The sequence below is a fragment of the Cynocephalus volans genome, chromosome 9, assembly GCF_027409185.1.
Source record: "Cynocephalus volans isolate mCynVol1 chromosome 9, mCynVol1.pri, whole genome shotgun sequence".
In the NCBI taxonomy this organism is placed as follows: domain Eukaryota; kingdom Metazoa; phylum Chordata; class Mammalia; order Dermoptera; family Cynocephalidae; genus Cynocephalus; species Cynocephalus volans.
Genome location: NC_084468.1, coordinates 71120918 through 71142375, shown reverse-complemented (window position 1 = coordinate 71142375; position 21458 = coordinate 71120918). Strand labels below are relative to the sequence as shown.

The following is a 21458-nucleotide window of genomic DNA, read 5'->3' as shown; positions in this document are numbered from 1 at the left end:
TTTCTCCCCTTTTTTTAGCATTGCAGAAATGGAAGAGAAACAAAAGTTCCCTTTATGGCATTTATACTTATATTTCCAGAGTGTGGAGTAGTGGATGAAAATTAGTAGAAATGGAAAATCCTGGTGACTTATAAATTTCATTGACACTATTTTATGAGGCTGTTGACATCTTTTCCTATTCATTGCTATTATACTTTGGACCTATCTGACCTTTAAATCATTCAGAATGTGTTGCTCAGAAAATGTGGTGTTCTAAGGAAGATAGAATGTGCAAAATACAGTGTTTCTTATGCAATAAAGTTTTTTTCTTAATAAACATAGGATTCCATTTCAGAGATTATAAATCCATATGGTGAGGGTCTTGGTTCCAAAAGTAATCCTCCTTTTTACCATATCCTCATTTCCTAGGGAGAAAATCCTCCACCTCCAGGTTTCATAATGCATGGAAATGTTAATCCAAATGCTGCCACTCAGCTTTCCACATCTCCAGGTCATGTGCACACCCAGGTACCACCTTATCCACAGCCACAGCGTAAGTAGTGTGACCCTGAAGTCCTTTCATAGCAGCATGTCTTATCTAATATAGTAACTATTTACTTGAAGTCCCAAAGCCATGGTTAAATCAGTTTTAACAAAGTAAGAACCATTCTTCAAAGGACTCCTGAGTCTCTGCTGTAAAGAAACATTGTTTTCATGAAAGCCATCCTGAATCATTATGCTAAGAAGTAACTCCTAAGTTATTCTGTTCAAAATAGTTGTCCCCTGTTCCTGAGCCATTGCTAAGACCTGTTAAAAGAAAGTCAAATATCTCATAATTTTGGTTTAAAGAAATAGACTTTTAGAAATGATTCAGTATGTATTCTTTTCCTTCAGGCAAGATGACACAAACAATTTTTGGAAAAATGATTCCAAGGGGGCATTTGTTGTTGTTGTTTTTCCATTTATTTATTTTAGATAGACTTTATTTAGAGCAGTTTTAGAGTCACAGCAAAATTGAGCAGAAAGTAGAGTTGCTAGATATGAACAGCCTCCCGCACTGTCTGCATCCCACACCACAGTTAAAATCAATGAACCTCATTGACACCTGCTTATTACCCAAAGTCCATAGTTTATATTAGTGTGCACTCTTGGTGTTGTACATTCTATGGGTTTTGACAAATGTGTAATGACATGTATTCAACATTAGCATCTGTATTTTTTTTTTTTTTTTTTTTAGCAAATAGTTGCGCTTGAAAAGTAAAAAATCACTACTATTTCAAAATTTAAATTAACAACAACAAATCTCGAAGGGGAAAATTGTAAGACTAAACAACTATTATGAAACAGGAAGCCATTACCTAGTAAGAACTAATCCTAATAAAGCTGTTCTATGCTAAAGAGAATGGTCTTACTTAACATGAATACAAATTAGATACAGCCTTTTTCACTTAGGTGCTGGGTGTGAAAGTGCTTCAGAGTGTTGATAGGAAACAGATACAGTTCTATCAGATTTGCTCTGCAGAGGTTCATACCTACCCCTGGATGCACAGAATGTGGTGGTGTTAAGACCTCCTCAATCTGGGTTCAGGTCTTTGCATTAAAACATTAGTTAGCTACCTTGCCTGATTATTTACTAACCAATTACATACAGTATGTGAAATATTATATAGTACTCGTTTTATTATCAGGGATCATAGAGAGTTGACTGTTAATTTGGAACTGTGCTCACACTCAGCATTTGAGTAGCTAGTGATTTTACTAGATGTTGGAGAAGATACTTGATTCATAACAATAGTGATCACTCTACAGTGCGAGGCCTTGAGCTGCCACCAAACTCCATGTGTAACTTTTTTTGTAGGGCGGGGAGTGCTTTGGATGTGTAATTCCTGTGTGGTTTCATCTGGTGGTTAGTTGGTGTCTGTATTAGTCCATTTGTGTTGCTTATAACAAAATACTTGGAACTGGGTAATTTTGAAGAAAGCAAAATTTATTGCTTACAGTTTCTGAGGCTGGGAAGTCTAAAGTCTAGGGAACACATCTGGTGAGGGTCTTGGTGGTGGCGACATTCACCTAGGGGTCTCATGTGGCAGAAAATGGTGGAACAGAGAGGGATTAACCTCTCATATACTCTTTTAAAGCCCTCAGAACTATGCCCCTGACCACCATTATTAATCCATTCACTACAGCATGGTCCTACAATCCAATCACCTCTTCAAGGCCTCACCTTTCAATTACCAGAGTAGGATTTCCGACCCTCAACAGTTAACAGTGGGAATTAAGCCTCAGTGACGTTGGGGGGGGCATCCAGCCTACAGCAATGTCCCTGTAGTCTTTTCACAGGAATAGGAAAAGTCTCAGAAAAAGGTCTGTCTCACAGTTCTTGGGTCTGATGATTAGAAGATTTTCATAACCAACAACAATCTGGCGATGACAATGTTCAGATATTGGAAATGCTTTTAAGTACATTTAGGACATCTGAGCCTCAAAAACAACGTATTCTAAGTGTTAATTTTTGGCTGTAACTTATCATTATGAGAAGAATGAGTAAAATCATTTGCATACAATGAAGTAACTTTTTCATTTTCTGTTACTGTCTGAATAAACTTGTAACTAATCAAAATTTCTGTTTCTTCTCCTTGGTGTAGCTTATCAACCAGCCCAGCAGTATTCCTTCGGAACAGGGGGGTCAGCAATGTATCGACCTCAGCAGCCTGTTGCTCCTCCTGCTTCAAACGCTTACCCTAACACCCCTTACATATCTTCTGCTTCTTCCTATTCTGGGCCGTCTCAGCTATATGCAGCACAGCACCAGGCCTCTTCACCTACCTCCAGCCCTACTGCTTCTTTCCCTCCTCCCCCTTCCTCTGGAGCATCCTTCCAGCATGGCGGACCAGGAGCTCCACCATCATCTTCAGCTTATGCACTGCCTCCTGGAACAACAGGTACACTACCTGCTGCCAGTGAGCTGCCTGCATCCCAAAGAACAGGTCTGCGCTTGAAAAGGATTTGGTTTGGCTCCCTCCTTTATTTTTTCATGAATAGATGGGTGGATGGAGGGATATTATTTCTAACTTTGTAAACTGGATAATATGAGGGGCTGATTGAGTTTTAATAACAGATTCTAAAACTATTTCTAAAAGTGTGATTCTCCCATAAAGAACTTTAGATGCTAAATGAAGAACTCTTTAGAGCTTCAAAAGGGTAATAGTTTATATAATCTGCCGTTGATCTTAAAATAAGTGGTAAGAAATTAGTTGACAAGATATGTGGTAGCTGGATTCAGATTTAATTGATACTAATTTCTTTATTTGACACTAATATCTTGAACAAAGGTATGCTCTGTGTTCTTATTGAGAAGTTTTCCATTTTTAAAATTATTTGTGGCTTAAACTCATTCATGAAAATTAAACAGTACAGGGTCAAAAGAGGTTGTACAAATTTTATAATTATATTTATTTGTTAGGGCGAGGAGTGATCTCAGTACATATGCTTGGCTAAGAGAAAAAGTGAGAGAAGGCAACTCTGCTAAAGAAAACCTGTAAAACAGTAGAAAATCAGTGTCAACCAGTGCAGTTTTTCTTCCTTAGGTACTACTGCTGCTCTCTCAGGCATTTTGGGAATTTCTAGGCCTTTTTATTTTTTTTGTCTACTAGTGTAGTTATGCCTGAACAATTCTAATTAAAATCATAATTTTATAAACTTCTATAGTGAAGTACACATTTTTTATTCATATTATTTTTATTGAAAAATCATAATTATATACATTTATGGGGTATAGTGTGATGTTTTGATATATGCATAGTGTAGAATGATTAAATCAAGCTAATTAATATATCCATCACCTCGCTTACCTGTCCTTTTTTTATGGTGGTGAAGTGCACATTTTATAAATTCATTTTGTTGCTTTTTTATATTACAGTTAGAACATTATGTTAATTTTTTAAAAGCAGGTATATATTCTGATTTTCACTTTGAGATAGTAAAAGGAGCCTCAAAAGTATGTATTATAAAAAAAAAAAAATCAGTGAATCAGATAGGGTTGAGAATCAGTTACGTAGTAGTTAAGAATGTAGGCTTTACAGAGCACAGTGTTACAACACCAACATCAAGGGTTCGGATCCCCGTACTGGCCAGCCACCAAAAAAAAAAAAAAAATTCAGGCTTTGGAGTAAGATTGCCTGGGTTTGTATTCCCACTTCACTGCTTTCTAATTATGTGATGTCAAGTAAATTTTTAACTTCTTTAAGCTTCAGTTTCTTCAGAGAATAATAGTACCTGCTCATATACTTATTAAGAAGATTGAATGCATTAATTCATTAATACATTTAGGGACAAGACTAGTATATAACAAGCACTTTTTTAAAAAGTTAGTTGTGATTATAGAAAACCTCATTCACACTTAGAGCTCTGTGCATTTTGTTGAAAAGTAGTAGTTTCCTTTTCAGATTATAACTACAGGGGCAAAAAGATGAAGTGAGACTTGCTTTACTTCTAGTACTTACATTGTTCCGGGGGAGCCCAGTATATATTTTTCTCCTTTTATGTGCTAAGAGTAGCCTTAATTAGTGAGAGCATTTATCGTAAAATAGGATCTATTGTGGAAGTATTCTTTTCTAATAATATGTCTTAATAATATGGATATATGAAACATTTTTTAAATGTTACTAGTTTTAAAGTCTTATGGATAGATCCCAGAATTATAAACATCTTCCACCTTCTAAGTCAAAAGCACCGAAAGTGACACACACATGTATACTATATGCATCATCCTTTACTACACAAGTAAAATTTCAGTAATATACTATAGATGCTTCAGTAGTTCAGTATTTTAGAGAGGAGTGCTAATTCATTTGTAGAGTTCCAAATATTACCTTCTTAAACCTGGATGAGTGAAGATGGTATCCACTCTGAACAGCTGGGTAATAGAGTTCTTGAGTGAAAGAGGTAGCATGGGCTTAAGTAAATCCCCACTCAAAAAAGGCAGGGAAATAGCAAAGGGAATCAACATTTATTATCTAGCATTGAACATGTTCTAGCATTTGTTGTTGTTGTTTTTCTTTCAATATAAATCTTACAATCCTGAGAAATAGGAATAATAGTTTTTTAAAAAATTACAGATGAGGAAACTTACTATCTTAGAGTTATATAATTTTCTCAGGATTGCATAGTGATAATCTCCAAGTTGAGACACAAACCCAGGCCTCTCAGTCTTCAAAGCCCAGGTTCATTATTCTGTAGCATGTAGTCTAGTCTTGAAGTGAGTGATGGGAAACAGTCAGCATTAGAATTACAAAAATTATCTAGCATTTGTTACTTTATAATCTAAAACAATTTCATGGGCATATTTTTCTCCTTAAGTAAAAGTACATTTGGCCATGAGATTGATCTTTGTTTATATACAAAGTAACAGAATGTTCTAACCTGACTGAGAAACAGTGACTAATAGGAAAAAGAAGCCAAACACATTTTTCAGTATTTAGCATGCACTACGCCTAGCTGCTTTGTTACCTCTTGCATGTTAACAATCCCCTATATTTTAATTAACAGTTACATTTCAGCATGTTTTATTTTTGAATTTCCTAAAAATCTTGCTTAGGTTGTATAATTAATTGTGACTGAAAATTTTGTCTTTGTTTAATATGTATTAGATCATGATTTAGTTCAGGATTGAGAAATTCCAGTTGTCCAGTGGATAATTTCAGACAGACATACAGATTTTCAAGCCCTCTATTAGTGAACCACAAAATTATGTGCCCAGGGCTCAGAGAAACTAACATTGCAACCAGCAAAGTATTAATTCAGTAAATTCTTAATGAGTACCTGTTTAGTCTACAATCAGAATGATCTCACATTGTATATTGACAAAATAAATTTTTTTTAAAAAATGATCTCAGAGGTAGGGAGGCAGAAAAGGATAGTATGTTTCTAGTGTACAGCAAATAGCTCTAAGTTAGAACATAAAATTTGTATTTGGGCCAAACTTTGGAAAGTCTTCAGTGTAAGAATTTTATACTTTATAGTAAGAAAATTTTATACTTTATAGTAAGAAAAAAGGTTCTAGTGAAGGTTTTTTGAATTGCTGAGTGGTGCAGTCAAAGTGATACTTGATGGAGATTAATCTGGAGGAGGCCTTACAGGATAGATTGTGAGCAGCAGGGCAGAATAATCAGAGGCCAGGAAAACAGGCTCTCTCCCAGTTCTAGGTATGAAGTGGTAACAGCCTGAATTAGGATAGTGCAATATCATTTCCATGGTGGCAGCACAGGATGGCAGGTCATTTTCCCTGTTTTACTGTCTAGGATAAGTGGGATACTGCCTGTTACTCGTTTTTTTGTTGTTGTTGTCCCTAGTTTAATATGTGCTTGCTTCTAAGGGAGAGCACTTTCAAATATGAAGACCCTAGAATTTTCCTCAAAAAATCATTTTCTGATAAAATGGCCTTCAAGCTATAATCAAGCTGTGACTGTTAGAACATTATTGACTTTGTTAAACAATGGAACATTTAATTTACATATGTAGTCTTATACTTCTTCATATAAAAGTCTTGAAGGACAATAATACTGCATATATTCATGGAACAGTGTTCTGAAAAATTTTTTAATTTTCATAGACATTTCCTTAGTCAGATTGATGCCAGATGAGAGGGTCTGGGGAGGTCAGATGGCCAACCTCAAGCCACCCCATCCTCTTTCAGGCTCTTGACTCCACCACAGGAAAGAAGAATTCAAGAGCAGAGTCAGAGTAGAAAACAAAAAGAGGTTTAATATAAAGAATAAGAAATATACACTTCACAGGGAAAATGTGGGCTGGCTTGAGAGAGTGAGCGGCAGCCACAGTGTATTTAATAAAAAAGTAAGAAATACATACCTCATAGACAAAGTGGGCTGGTTTGAGAGAGTGAGCAGCAGCATACTAAAGGCAGATTTAACATCAAAAGGTGCAGAATACACACCTCACAGGTGAAGTGCGGCCTGGCTCCAGAGACAATGAGCAACAGTCCCGCCTTCTTCCTGGATTCTACTTTTATAGTTTGGCTCTTTATATATATTCATACTGTCTAATGAATATTCAACTGATAAACTCCTTTCTACTGAGAATGCTCAGTCCTCGAATTACATAAATCTGCCACCTGTGGTCTCAATCTCTGTTGGTGCTGAAAATAGGTGCAACAAATAACAGTAAGCTCAGGACTCAGAGGAGGGGCTTGAGTCCTAGGGGAGTGGTTTAAGACTCAGGGGAGCAGCCTGAAACCTGACACCAGGGAAACTGAGCACCTCCTATCTCAAAATTATAACACCTGGTTTTAACCATTCAAATACAGGAAAGGAACTTGATAGCCTTTCTTACTTTTCTTTGGATAATTCTGTTTTATCTTGTGCCATTGGAAAATGACTTCAAGAATTCAAGTCTTTTCTAAACTTTTATTTTTATTTTTGTGTCCCTTTTTTAAAAAAAATGTGATGTGCTAGGCTGTAGAAAAAGGGAAGGTATGTGGTTGTCAAGGATGTTCTTTCTCCATCTCAAGTTATCTTCTAGCTGAAAGTCTCCATACCATTTGCACTAATATTTTTCTTTGAGTTCACTGGAAAGTATCTTAGCCAGTGCATAGATCCTACCATTGTACTCCTGCAGAAATACCTAAGACGTTCCCAGTTAGAAGTGGGATTTGGGTAAGGATGGTGTGCAGCTCCACCTTGCATGTGAGACCAGCAGTTTCTTCCTTCCTCAAAAATCCTGTGGAGGACTAATCTCTACACTAAGGTGGATAAGGCTCAATAGTATCCAGTAACGTGCCATATTCATTTTTTAAATTAATTTTCCCTTGATTTTTTATTAATTTTTCACTGTAAGAAGTATTTTGAAATACCCAATTAGAATAAAAAATATGAGGTTACTTCAGAAAGTTTGTGGAAAAATAGAATTAAAAGAATATGAATTTTTCCATGAACTTATTTTGAGACCTCTTGTAAAATAATTACCTGTAACTCTACTACCCAAATATAACTATTATTAACTTATGTTTATTTATTCTTTTCATACACATGTATACATATGTATACATATGTATACATACTTGTAAGTATGTGTGTATGTATGCATGCATTAAAGTTTTATTGTGGTGAAATATACACAATATAAAATTTACCATTTTAACCATGTTTAAACATATGCACTTCTGTGTCATTAGAGACATTCACATCGTTGTGCAGCCACCACCAATATTCACCTACAGAAAGGATCATATGAGATGGTTACATGGTTGCTGGGCCTATTCTCATTTATACTCATATTCATGGTGTAACCCTAGAAATTACAGTTTCTCCAGAATGCAGACCATTGGGGCCTTCCAAATCTAGCAGTGAAAAAAATGCCATCACCCTCCTGAGATTGTCAGGCATGTTTATCATATGTACTGTAGAAATCCTCCCATTTCTCTTTAAATCCCTACCAGTTAGAGAGGGTGTCAGACCAGCAGCATGGGTAACACCTGGGAGCTGACTGGAAAGACAGAATCTCAGGTCCTATCACCATACCTAATAAATTAAAATCCGCATTTTGACAGGATCATCAGCTCATTCAGATTTACAACTTTGAATAATACCAGAAAGGACACATTAGGTACACTATGTTAGGAAGTGCTGTCCCCTCAAGTGATATTACTCAGCTTCATTGGCCAAGTAGTAGAAAAACAATCCATGCAAACAGTTAGGGAAATACCATATTTTATTTTATTTTATTTATTTTATTTTATTTTATTTTTTTAAAGGAAGTTACTTTTATTTATTTATTATTTTTTTTTTTAGTCTTTTTCGTGACCGGCACTCAGCCAGTGAGTGCACCGGCCATTCCTATATAGGATCCGAACCCGCGACAGGAGCACTCCCAGCGCTGCACTCTCCCGAGTGCGCCACGGGCTCGGCCCAGAAATACCATATTTTAAATAGAAGGGATAAAATTTTCTCTTAAAAAAAGACAACTAGCAGAGTAAGAAAAAAGTGATATTCAGGAATTGGATCAGACACAACTTAAATGAATTCACTTTACCCCAAAATTGATGACTTTCTTAGAAGACATTTCATGTGACTTTGTTAAAAAGTAAGTTTTGTTCCCCTGTAAAATTGGTTTGCTCTTCCTGGGGGTTGATGGAGGGAAAAGAAACAATTATAAAATGAGAAGTATAGTTTGGAATGTGTTCAACAATATTATTTAAGTAACTTTTACATTTTGTCTGCAGAAAATCAGTCTATCCAAGACCAGGCACCTATGTTGGAAGGTGAATTGGTTGTAAAATACACCTTTGGAAATCTTTGGATCATTGAATACAATTAATGAATGGACATTAACAATAATGCATGTGAACTTCAAAGATGATGATATCCTAAATCTGATCACTATGATTTTTCATTTGGCTTCTTAATTGAATCAAATTTTAGAACTGATTGAATTTACATGATGACACTAATAGATTTAAATCACAGCAGGCATTTTATATAGACATAAAGAAAACGACTATACGAAGATTGTCGTAGATACTAGTATGACTAGAAGGTGATAGGGGAGATTTGAATGATTAATCTAAGTATGACCAGAAGTTTAAGAATTGGTTAACCAGGTCTGGCTAGTTAGCTCAGCTGGCTAGAACACAACCTTAAAACACCAAGGTCACAGGTTCAGATCCAAATTCTGGCCAGTGCCAAAAAAAAAAGAATTTGTTAAGCAGATAGCTAGCAGCTTATATTTTCATATTTTTTGATTAACTATTGAATATTTTGAGCCTTATTTGGCATTCTACCTCCTAGTAAACTTGTAAGAAATTTATTCTGTTTTTTAAAATCAAGGCAAATGGTGGTTAGGAGAAGATCTATATTTTTAAGTTTCTGTGACATCATGCATGAATCACAGGTTCTTTGATGTGCTAAGCAATTTTGTTATTTAATATCTTGTGTATCAATTAAACAAGTAAAAGTTAAAATATTGAAAGAATGTTGAATTTATTGGAAGAGGAATGTTTTTTTGTGTATGTTTATGTGTACACAAAAATTTCTTTAGTATCTTGTTCCGTAATAGAAGATCAAAACTCATACTTAATGAAATGTAAAATACTTACATACTTGTGATTTAGAAATTACCCTGTCTTATTTCTAGTATGTTTTATTCCTTTTTTCTTTAAAGATATTGGCTTTAATATACTTAATGAGTTCTGCTACTGATGTCCATTTTTTACTTTGAGATGACAGGGTTTTTTTTTTATTTTTGGTTTTTTTGCATGTGTTTTTTGAGAGGAAAATTACAACAGTTGACAGTAGCTTAATTTTATATTTGCTCCTAGCCTGGAATTTTTTTTATGGCATAAAAAAAATCTAGAACAGATATTTGAATGCCCTTTTATACTTTGTAAGTAATTCCCAAAGCGGAGATAATAAAAATTACTGATATTATGCAGTTGGGATCTGTTTTTTTTTAAAAAAACAGTGTTTCTACCATGTTTAGCATTTGTGAATGATTTGCTTATGTTGAATTATTCTGTTAGCAAATAGGAGATTGCTACTTTTATTGGTTTTTGTATGTTGAATATATTAGAAGCCTTTTTTTTTCTTTAGCAGATTAAGGTGACTTATTTTTTCTTTATTAGGAGAGTACAATAAACTGATCTTTGAAGGTTATATACTAGTATCGACATAAAGACTTCACCATACTTAAATTTAGCACAGCTCTTTCACTTTAAATGGAAATAATATCACAATATCCTGCTTACTAAGCTAAGACCTTGTGACTATTGGGTATGAGTTTGAGAATCCAGGGCTCTACAGTGATCCCCACAATTTGGATGGTAAAACCTTTGTGACAGTTATCTCAGGGTTAAGGCAGAATATCAGAGTATTAGATGATGGATTCAATTTCATTTTCTTCCTTGTAGAATTCTGAAGGAAAATATCCTCTATTATCTGTTGTAGGTCCTCAGAATGGTTGGAATGATCCTCCAGCTTTGAACAGAGTACCCAAGAAGAAGAAGGTACTAGAAAAAGATGTTCACTCAATGTCTTGCAGATGTTAGGTTAATCACATAGCTACTTGGAGCACATCACACTTTATTCATTCTTCTAAGGGCATAGCTTACTGATTGATGTATTTTGAGTGTATTTTAACATGCATCTTCTAATCCATGGAGTGAAGGAAAAGTGGAAAACAGTATCATCAAAACCTTGCTCTGATGATGGCAGTATAAAGCCCTTTCAGAAGGCAAGATGTAAATTACCAACAGATCACTTTCAAAAAGTAGGAAACAAAATTTCAGGCTTCACAAATGATTTTTTTTTTTAGGAACTACTTTGGTATTTGGGTTTCAACAGTAATCATGAATTTGGCAATTATATTTTGGATTTTTTGTCTATCACATATAATGTGAATGAAGAAATAGCCTTCTAGCTGAACACGTTATTTATTTTAATTTTAATTGATTTTATTTATTGAATTGAAATTGATTATACATATTTTTGGGGTTCAACATTAAGATATGTTGATCAAATCAATATTTCTAGCATATATATTGTTACAAATCGTAATTATTCTTTATGACCCTTGTCCAGTCTCCATCCCCCTCTCCCTCCCCCCTCTAATTACTCTAGATTTCTTCTCTCCTTCTGAAAGAATAATGGTTACTCTGTTGATTTGTTGCCTAGATGATCTGTCCAATGCTGAGAGGGGTGATCAGGTCCCCCAATATTATTATAGAGCAGATGCTTCTTTTGTCACTCTGAAATGGGCTTTGTGGAGAGAGACATCCTCTTCTTTTCTTTATCTCTGCTGGTGACTCACCTTGTGTCAGTGCACTCCAGTGGGTGACAGACCATCTACGTGATGGTTGTGGCATCTAGCTGCTTTTGTGGCAGCCATGGTTATTGTGGTGGCTGTAGTGGGCCACCCACATGGAGGTGATGTTTTTGGCATGCTCCTTGGCGCTGGCACTGTGCCTGGTTGTGGGGTGTGTCTGGTCCCCTTCTCCATGCCTCAGGTCCCTGGGTGGGCCCCAAGGTGCTGGTGCAGTGTGCCTGGATGTGGGAGTGGGGTCCGGTCCCTGGCTCCAAGCGTCTGTTTCCCAGGCAGGCCTCAAAGCACTGGTGGTGTGCCTGGGCCGGAACTAACTTTTTGTCTTTTGCTTCTAAAACAGGGGAACTTCCTGTGAGAACCAGTACTTGAGCTGTGTGGTTGAGCTAAATTGCTGCTTTGCTGATATTTCCCTAGGGAAGGCTTTTTGTGCAGCTCAGGGTTTAATGGTTGACCTTATAGGTACTTCTGGCTCTGCAGAGACTCAGTGGATCTGGGTTGTTTAGAAACTCTGATCTGGGCCTGAATTTTTTCATCAAACTGCACCTCATGCAATCCTGCATTCCTGACCAGTCTCCTCTGAGTGGTCTTGTGCTGATTGGGGGGTGGGTTGGCTGTCCTTGCTATGTCCCAGCGTTCTCCCGGTGGGCCCGTCTCTCCCACTGCCCATGCTCCAAACATTTGCCATGGGACGGGCCCTGTGCCGGTCCCTTGCAATGACTCACTGGACTCTGAATGGCTCCCTTTTTCCAATTGTTCTTGCTCCTCACTCCTGCATTGGTCCATGGGAACTCTATTAGTGGTCTTGCTGTCCTGGGGTCTGCCATGGCCCTCTTCTCCCCTGCTACCTCAAAGTAACTCCATCTGAAGGGCACAGCTGCAGCTTTTGCCAGCTCTGCTCCATGCGCTCAGCAGCTCCAGCCGTAAAGCAACCGCGGCCTGAAACACTCAGAGCAGTTTTTTTTTCTTTCATCATGGTTTCTCCTGCCTTCATGAGCTCCATAGATTTCTCCTCCTCTTCTCCTGAGCTCCAGTGGCCCCAGCTTGGCTGCTGTTACATTTTTATAGTTGTAAATTGGTTGATTTGTGGGAGAGAGTGATGCTGCGAACCATCTATTCCACCCTCTTGACCGGAACTAGCTGAGCACAAAATAAGATTCTTGTTCCCAAGCCATTTTCTACTTATTTTTTTATTCCCAGTGAACCCATTCTCCCAAATATAGTAATGAGAGGCAATAACATAAAATTGGAAGACATTAAATGAGCAAGGAAACCCATAGTTTAGGTTAGTAATAATCAGAAACCTAATCTACTTTTAGTGGGATAGAATTGCCAAGTAATTTACTTAGTGATCTAGGAAAAGGGTAATCCATCCTGATCACATTAAACACACGTGCACGTGCATGCGCGTGGCTCATCTGATTTCAGTATTGCTAGATATAAATCTCCAGACTTGACATCCTCTTTCAAAAATACAATGGCTTTGGCTCCCCTTTGTTGGGGGGAAGTATGGGAGAGCAAGGGGAGACTGAGAAGTCTGGGTTTGAACTTCCCATTCCTGTTACATAGATTAGCTCTACAGTTACTAGAATTCTGTATAAAATTGCATTTGAAAAAAGTATTCTACTAGTATTAAAAAGTTATTTGGCCATGTGCTAGTCTAACTCCTTTATTTAAAGCTAAGGAAATGTTGCTGTCCTTTTAATTCTTACTCTTGGTGTCTTTTATTTCCAACTTGTAAAAGATGGCTGAAAGCTTCATGCCTCCTGTTCCCATCACATCGCCAATCATGAACCCTTTGGGTGACCCCCAGTCACAGATGCTGCAGCAACAACCTTCAGCTCCAGTACCACTGTCATGCCAAGCTTCATTCCCACATATACATCTTCCAGGTGGCCAGCCCTTCCATGGCATGCAGCAACCTCTTGGTCAAACAGGCATGCCACCGTCTTTCTCAAAGCCCAATATGGAAGGTGCCCCCGGGGCTCCTATTGGAAATACCATCCAGGTAACAGTAAATCTGTGGAAGTGGGATGGGAAGATGGCTCTGTTTCGGTACATTTTCTTTAATATGTTAACTTTTATGATTATACCATTATAATGAATTTCTACGTGTGGTTTCAGTGTAAGCAAACTAAACAAAAAATGATAACACTTTTTTAAAAAGATCAATCGTGTATGTATATTATTTTTCCAGTACATGACCATATATAAACTTTCTAGAACAGGGTTATATATTTGATAATGTATGTTTACTATAACTTGGCAATTCTAATATTTCACTTGACCTAGTCAGTAACCACATTTTAAGATTGTTTGAATCATCTCTGCATCTAAGGCTGCTAAACGAAAGCTGTTTCCAAAAGTTTTCTCTTTAAAATAGAAAGTAAAAATGTATCTTTTTATGTGTGTATATAAAAGCTAATAATATAGTCTTATCTTCAGGTGGATATATACATTTTTACTTGCTTTTCACACACAAACAGCTAGTTGGCACAGTCCTAGATGTTGAAAAATCTAACAGATTTCCATGTAATAAACTTAGATATACAAAGATAAATATTTTGACCTATTCATAGAAAGAGCTTGTATCAAAGTTCAACAGTAGAAGATGAAACAAACTCCTGCCCAAGTAAAAAAACTACTTCTGTTCTTGTCTTTGATTCATGGAAGTCAAATTTGTAAACATTGTATCTCTATCACAAGACTATGCTTTGCAATTAAAAAATACTCATGCCGAAAGAACTTTCATATATTAAAAGTTGCATTATAACAATAAATGTTTTGATGAAGATGGGAAGACTTGCTTCTTTCCACAAAAATATAAATGTAAATTATAAATAATGGTTTTTTTGGTTTTTTTTCCTATGATTACAGGTCTTTGTTATTTTGGGAAACTACTCAGCCATTCATTTGCTTTTGTTTATACATTGGTTCTCGTGTTATGCTCCTCTAGACCAGAACCTCAGCTTGAAAGGGAGAGATGCATAGTGTTCAACCAGGCCATATTTCCAGCTGCCTTGGATGTCTCAGAGGCACCTGAGCCTCATGTCCAAACCTAATTCATGTTCTTCCTCCCAAACCTAATCTTTCATTGTTTTCTGTTTCAATGAAGGACATCATAATCTTTTCTGTTGAATACAGCCAAAAACCTGGAAATCATCTTTATAGTTTTTTTTTTTAAACCTCTATTTCAAATCTATCCCCAAACCTTGTTGCTTTACTCTAAAATATTTCTTGAATCCTTTTCTTTTCTACATTTCTGCTCTGGCCTATGCTACCTTCATCTCTGGTCTTCACCAGTGCAGGAGCCTCCTAACTAGTCTGCCAGTATCTACGAGTACTTTGATCCATCTCTAGTTTAGGCTTGTCTCCTCTTTGCTTAAAATATTTCAGCTTCCTATTGTTCTCAGGATAAAGACCAACATATTTAACATTGTCTGGAAGGCCTCAGCTCATACTCCTTCTTGCTTTCTCTCTGCTCCAGCCTCACTAGCCTCCTTTTAGTCCCCCCACTTTTTTTTTTCCCCATTATTCCTTCTGTCTGGAGTGCTTTTCCTTCCCCACCTCACTGGTTAATACGTTTATCCTTTTGATATAATTTCCTGAAGAGAGCCCCCCCCCCTTTCCTTCTGTCAAATCCATTATAGTGTCTTTTGTTTCCACTAAGTGCTAACTTACCACAGTTGCTATTTTACATACATTTATGACATTTTTTAACTTTCTGTCTTTTTTTCATTAGCCTATAAACTCTCTGATGGCTGAGATTATTTCTCTTTTGGTTCACCAATCCATAGCCAGTACCTGGTACATAATTGCCCGATTTTTTTTTTTTTTTTTTTTTTTGTATTTTTCGTGACCGGCACTCAGCCAGTGAGTGCACCGGCCATTCCTATATAGGATCCGAACCCGTGGCGGGAGCGTCGCTGCGCTCCCAGCGCCGCACTCTCCCGAGTGCGCCACAGGCTCGGCCCATTGCCTGATTATTTTTGAATGAATAAATGAACTAATAAATCAAAACTTAAAAAGCTTAAATGTTTCTTCTTTGTTATTCCATCTATACACTCAGCAATTTTATGATTTCATGTATCTTAATCTTTGGCTTAATCTTACAGTTTTGAGAATAGCCTCGTAACAATCTCTAAGAATAAAACAAAGAATTGAAGAATGCCAGGATAAATGAAAATGACCCAACAAGCAGAGCAAGCAGCCACTCTAACCAGCCAACATGTTTTCCAATGTCTTTTAAAATTTTTCTGCTGGCACAAGTTTACTGCCAATCAGACATATTAATGACCAGCATATGTTCCCTAATTAATCGATTACTTTATATCTAATCCTGTTTATGATAATCCAAGCTATAGGAGGAGTGCCTGTATCTTCTGGATATCTGGTTTTCATTTTCACTTATCCAAAGTTATTTCACATGTTAAATTTTCATTTGATTTTGAATAGGCATATCTACAATGTTGGTTTCTCCTTATCACGTAAATTCAGGACTTTGTGTATAAGGTAACTTCTGGTCATTTCTGGTCAGTTTTTGATATTATTCCTTCCAGCATGTGCAGTCTTTGCCAACAGAAAAAATCACCAAGAAACCTATTCCAGATGAGCACCTCATTCTGAAGACCACATTTGAGGATCTTATTCAACGCTGCCTTTCTTCAGCCACTGACCCTGTATGTATTTTTTCTCACATCTTGCTTAATTAAAATAATCCTTTATGGAGCTCTTTTATAATTATTGTTTGAAGTCTCACACAATATATGTCTATAAAGTTTGTACAAAAGTAATAAAGCTAGCACTTATATATTTTGCATTTCACATAGAAATATACTTAATTGCTTTTTTTTTTATATATATATATATATAAATGTACGTAATCCTCACAATAATCCATGGTAGGTAGATCTGTCATTTTTATTTTCAATTGAGGAAATTAAGGCAAAGAACAGTTGAATAACACCTAAGTTCAGAGCCGGCATTCAAACCCAGACAATCTGGCTCCAGAATTCGTGCTCTTTACCACCAGGCTGTACTGCTTCTCTTCAGCAAACTTCATGTTTGGCACACAAGTGGTATGAAAGAAACTCAAATTTGGGATTTCTTTCTGAGAAGCTTTTAAAAGTAGATCAACTATCTTCTGTAACTTTCCAAAGATCTTAAAGATAGTTAAACGTTTTGGATATTGGAGTCATATTTACAGTTAAAGCAACTGATTTTACTTAGTAAACTCAGAGGATGCTTGTATGTTGGCAACAACAAAACGTCAACAAAGCCAGTGTTGTTCTAAATGAAATTTCATTTCTGTAAACAAATATTGAATATATTTATTTAGCCATTGACCACTTTGCTTGGAAAGACAGCTCTGGATTTGTTGTTTCATCAGACATTGAATATTAATACGTGCAGCCTTCTGCTCGTCTTGTGGAAAGCAATTGCCTGTACTGAAAGTGTCAGGAAAGCAGAGGGTTAACATTAACCTTAGCCCTGGCATTCTGAGAGTGATGGAAAGACCAAGCTAGAAACAAGAGAGCAAGTGAAACTTACAACCAGATATACACTATCTCCTGTGCACACCCCTAAATAGAGAGGCCGCAGTCATTCAGAAATGGAGGAGTGGCAAAACTCCAGTCCTTCTTCAGGCATGAGTCACTATAGAGAGGTTAAGAAGATACAAAATACATGGCCCAGCACAATAAAATTTTTAGTTTAACTTCTTCTGTGTCATCATGCCATCTTCCTTTTGGGTACCCAGGAGCCCACAAAAGAAGGAGAACTGCAAAAGGCAAACTGTTCCTATAATTCCTGCGATTAGTTGGGGGAGAAGTTCTGATATCCTGCCCAGCTGCCCCTGCCCACTTAAGCTAGGGCTCCTGTTTGTAGCTAGATGGGATTAGCTTTGAGCAGGGATTGTAAGAGTTCCTTTCCACAAAAGTCCATCTTAATAAATAATTGGAATAGTTTTTATAGCATAGATTTTTTTTTTCACTTTAGTTTTGTCCAAATAGAACAAAGTAATTTTGCCCTGCAACTTAGTATGAAATGTTATCCTTGATGGCCTCAACTCTTCTCCTCCTTCAAACACATTGGCATTCTTTCTTCAAACACACCAAAAGCACCTCAACATCAGGGACTTTGTACTTGCTGCTCCTTTTGCCTGTAATTCTTCTGCCACACATCTGCATCGCTCACTTCCTCACTTGCTCAAGGCCTCTGCTCAGGTGTCCCATTAGCATCAGGCCTCTTTACTACCCCCATCCCCCAATACTTCTAGCCCCCTTACTCTATTAATTTTACTTCATAGCACTTATCATCATCTGACATACTATATGTATTGTTTATTTAGTATCTTTTCCCACCCAATAGAATATGAGCTCCATGATACAAAGCTGTGTTCCCCACATGGCATATAATAGACATTCAATAAATATCAAAAAACTATGTCACCTCTAAGTGTGTTGTATGATATAGATCATTAAGTTAATCACATTGTAATTTTAAGACCTTTAATTTTAGTTTTAGAATAGTATCACTATACTAACAGTACTAAAATGTGAGGGGGGGGTAGGGGGAGATCTCCTTAATTTAAAAACCTATTTTACTACTTGCCTCAGTAATCTTAAGTCACTAGTCTTTTTTGTTGCCCCTCTGGTGCTTTAAAGGTTCAGAAAGAGGCAGGATTAAGCATACCAAATGTGACTTAAGTGTACAAGTGGTATTTTTGAAAGGTTGAAACAAGATTCCACAGTTCACCTATATGTGTGCCTCCTAACATCCATAATCTGCAATAACTATACTCAGACCTTCTTTTCTACTACACTGACCCATTGTTGTCTCCAGATGCTTGTGAATGTAGCGCAATTGTTCATGCACATGCCTTGTCAAGTGATTTTGCAATCCACATGAAATCCAGTCATTACCCCATTTTGTACACTGGAAAGAAGTCTCATCTTCTCCCCATCTGACCCTTAATAGATTACTGATCTCTGTTCTAATCATCTGTTCAAGTTTCGTGGTCATACTTGTCTCCATTTTTTTATAAAATGAAGCTGTTCAACGGCTTGAGTGTAAGGTTTAGTGGAATGAGATAGGGCAAGTTCTTTGGTTAAAAGTTAATGTTCAACTATAACATCTGTTTTCTTCTCCTGCAGCAAACCAAGAGGAAGCTAGATGATGCCAGCAAACGTCTGGAGTTTCTATATGATAAACTTAGGGAACAGACAGTAAGTTTTGGGGAAAAAGACTGATTATGATAATCTTTTATTCCTAGTCGCAAGTAAAATAAGTGTCTTATCAGCACTCTCAAATACTTTTGGGGGCGAAATTGTCATGACAATTACAGAATGGGCTTTTCTCTGTCTAAATTAGAAATCATTCACTGGGTATGAGGAGATAGGACAGAGTGTGTGTGTAGGGAGAGAGAGAGAGAGAAATTTTAACCCTTCTTATAACAAATAGAAATACAAACTGGCCTGTATTGGCCCGATAGTAACTGACGTGATTTTCGTTTTATATGTGAATCAAGGAATCAGAGAGTAGGCAGATTTCTCTACCTGTTCTCCAGAGATGAAATCTATAATCTTTCTCATAGTCTAAGACTACTTATCCTTTTCTTCTAGAACTGCTGTTGTACAGAAGCAACACCAAACGTAGCCATAAGATGAGCAATGTGCTGTAACAAGGAGTCAGTGTACTGTGTCTGTTCTCTTGTCCCCATTCCTCCATTCCTTTCTAGAATTGTTTGTTTTATTAATGAAAGCACTAGGATAGGAGAGGAAAAAAAGAACTGGGACTTTATATTTTTGCATTTCAACATTCCTCTACCCCATTCCCCACACCCAGTACCATCAGATAAAAATAACCATTTCTCCCATGAGAACCAAACCAAAGGAAGATGATATAACAGTGGAAGTGGTATGGTTCATGGACTGATTCAGAATAAAATATTTTTTCTTAATTATGGATGGACATGTATGCCAAGTAATGACATGGGAAAAAACTACAGGTTTTATGGTTTTGAAAGATGACAGGATTATAAAAAGCAGTTAAGAATTGTAAATTGAGTATGTGGTCAGGCCGGTTGCCCTACTAATGAAAGTGGACCAGAAATTCAGGGTCTTTATTGTAGATAGTTTTCTTTTTTCTTTTTTCCTTTTTTTTTTCCAGTGGCTGGCTGGGAAGGGGATCCAAACCCTTGACCTTGGTGTTCTTAGCACCACGCTAATACAGTACAATAAAATAAAATAACTAAAGAATTAAAACTTTTTTTTTTTGCAACTGGTTGGTACGAGAATTAAAACTCTTACGTGGAGAGAGAGACATTAGCATTTCAACTTGGGGGAGGAAACCTGGCTGCTTTTGTATAAGAAAATACCTGGCTTATTATACATATATAATTCATAAATAACTTCTTTACATAAATCATTTTGTCATGGTTCTGCTTTATAACTTAACTGTCACTTGGTCCAACAAACTATTTCTAGAAACGCTGAATGGTTTATACATTTTTTATAATGTTTATGTCAAGCTCCACTTAAATATCTGGGTTTAATGTTTGTAGAGAGTCTCATGGGAAATTCTCCCTTAATTTAATTCTTTCTCTTGGTTCCACCTTTATTTCAGCTTTCACCAACAATCACCAATGGTTTACACAGCATTGCAAGGAGCATCGAAACACGAAACTACTCAGAAGGATTGGCCATCCATACCCACATAGTTAGTACCAGCAACTTCAGTGAGACCTCTGCTTTCATGCCAGTTCTCAAAGTTGTTCTCACCCAGGCCAATAAGCTGGGGGTCTAAAAAGACAGCTTCACTCCCAGCCAATGTTGCCATTTTTCCAAAGAAACATGTTAAGAAAAAAGTATAAGACATGGACCAGTCTTCATTAGCATGTTTCCATAGCAGCCAGTCAAGAGCATTTACACTATTTCTGCAGATATACTCACCTTAGAATGGCTCAGAACCCTGGTTCTTTCTTTTGTTTTAATCTTTTGTTGCCCATGATGATTTTCCTATTCTGCAAATAGTGTATTTCCTGGATTACACAAGTATGGTTTCCTGAAGTATTCTTATAAAATTTGGTTTTTAAAATTTCACTATACTTTTTAGAAAAGGAGCATCTGGTTATGCATAAAGCAGAGCTAAAACTAAATTTCATGTCCTCCTACTTCCTCCATGTCAATCAGATTAAAATGTGTAATTCTATTTTATGTGTATGTAGTCTTTTTTTGAAAAACAGCTGCAAACAATTTAGTGTAATCCCTATTTTTGTGTCCTAGGCTTCACTTTGGTCCTGCACAAATAACTACATCCAGAAGCTGCTACGTAGGCTTAACAAATATTAATGAAAAATGGGATTCCTTGCTTTAAATATCTATAGGAAAAGACTGAGCATTTTCATTCTGTAGAAAACATTGAGCTTTTTTCTATTAATAAATGTTTTCAATATTCTGTTTGAGTTTTCAAATAGAGTTGTCTCCATTTTATTGTTTGTTCATGGGTTTTTAAAAAAGTTACCCATAGATTTGAGGTGTAAGTTCAGAAAGAAAACTAATTTCAGTCAGCCTCCTGAATCAAAACCAGATTTTTCTGTCAAATGATTTTATTTTAATCGGTCTTAAGAACAGTGTGGTAAACAAAAGATAGTG

The 21458-nt window shown here is 36.6% G+C and overlaps 1 protein-coding gene across 22 annotated transcripts in view; it reads left to right on the top strand.

The window, feature by feature from the left end:
• The window catches only part of SEC31A (SEC31 homolog A, COPII coat complex component), a 77761-nt gene extending 56746 nt beyond the window's left edge, over positions 1 to 21015 (top strand). For 12 of the 22 annotated variants that reach the window (XM_063108580.1, XM_063108578.1, XM_063108571.1 and 9 more), the window contains 7 exons: positions 409 to 532; positions 2625 to 2966; positions 10935 to 10993; positions 13550 to 13813; positions 16365 to 16484; positions 18960 to 19031; positions 20431 to 21015. In XM_063108580.1, coding sequence (XP_062964650.1) covers positions 409 to 532; positions 2625 to 2966; positions 10935 to 10993; positions 13550 to 13813; positions 16365 to 16484; positions 18960 to 19031; positions 20431 to 20610 — 1161 coding nt within the window. In that variant the 3' untranslated portion in view covers positions 20611 to 21015. Of the gene's footprint in view, positions 1 to 408; positions 533 to 2624; positions 2967 to 9214; positions 9254 to 10934; positions 10994 to 13549; positions 13814 to 16364; positions 16485 to 18959; positions 19032 to 19427; positions 19536 to 20430 lie in introns of those variants that run through there. The other 10 variants (XM_063108585.1, XM_063108583.1, XM_063108579.1 and 7 more) reach the window with 6 other exon arrangements.
• The last annotated feature ends 443 nt before the right edge of the window (positions 21016 to 21458 follow it).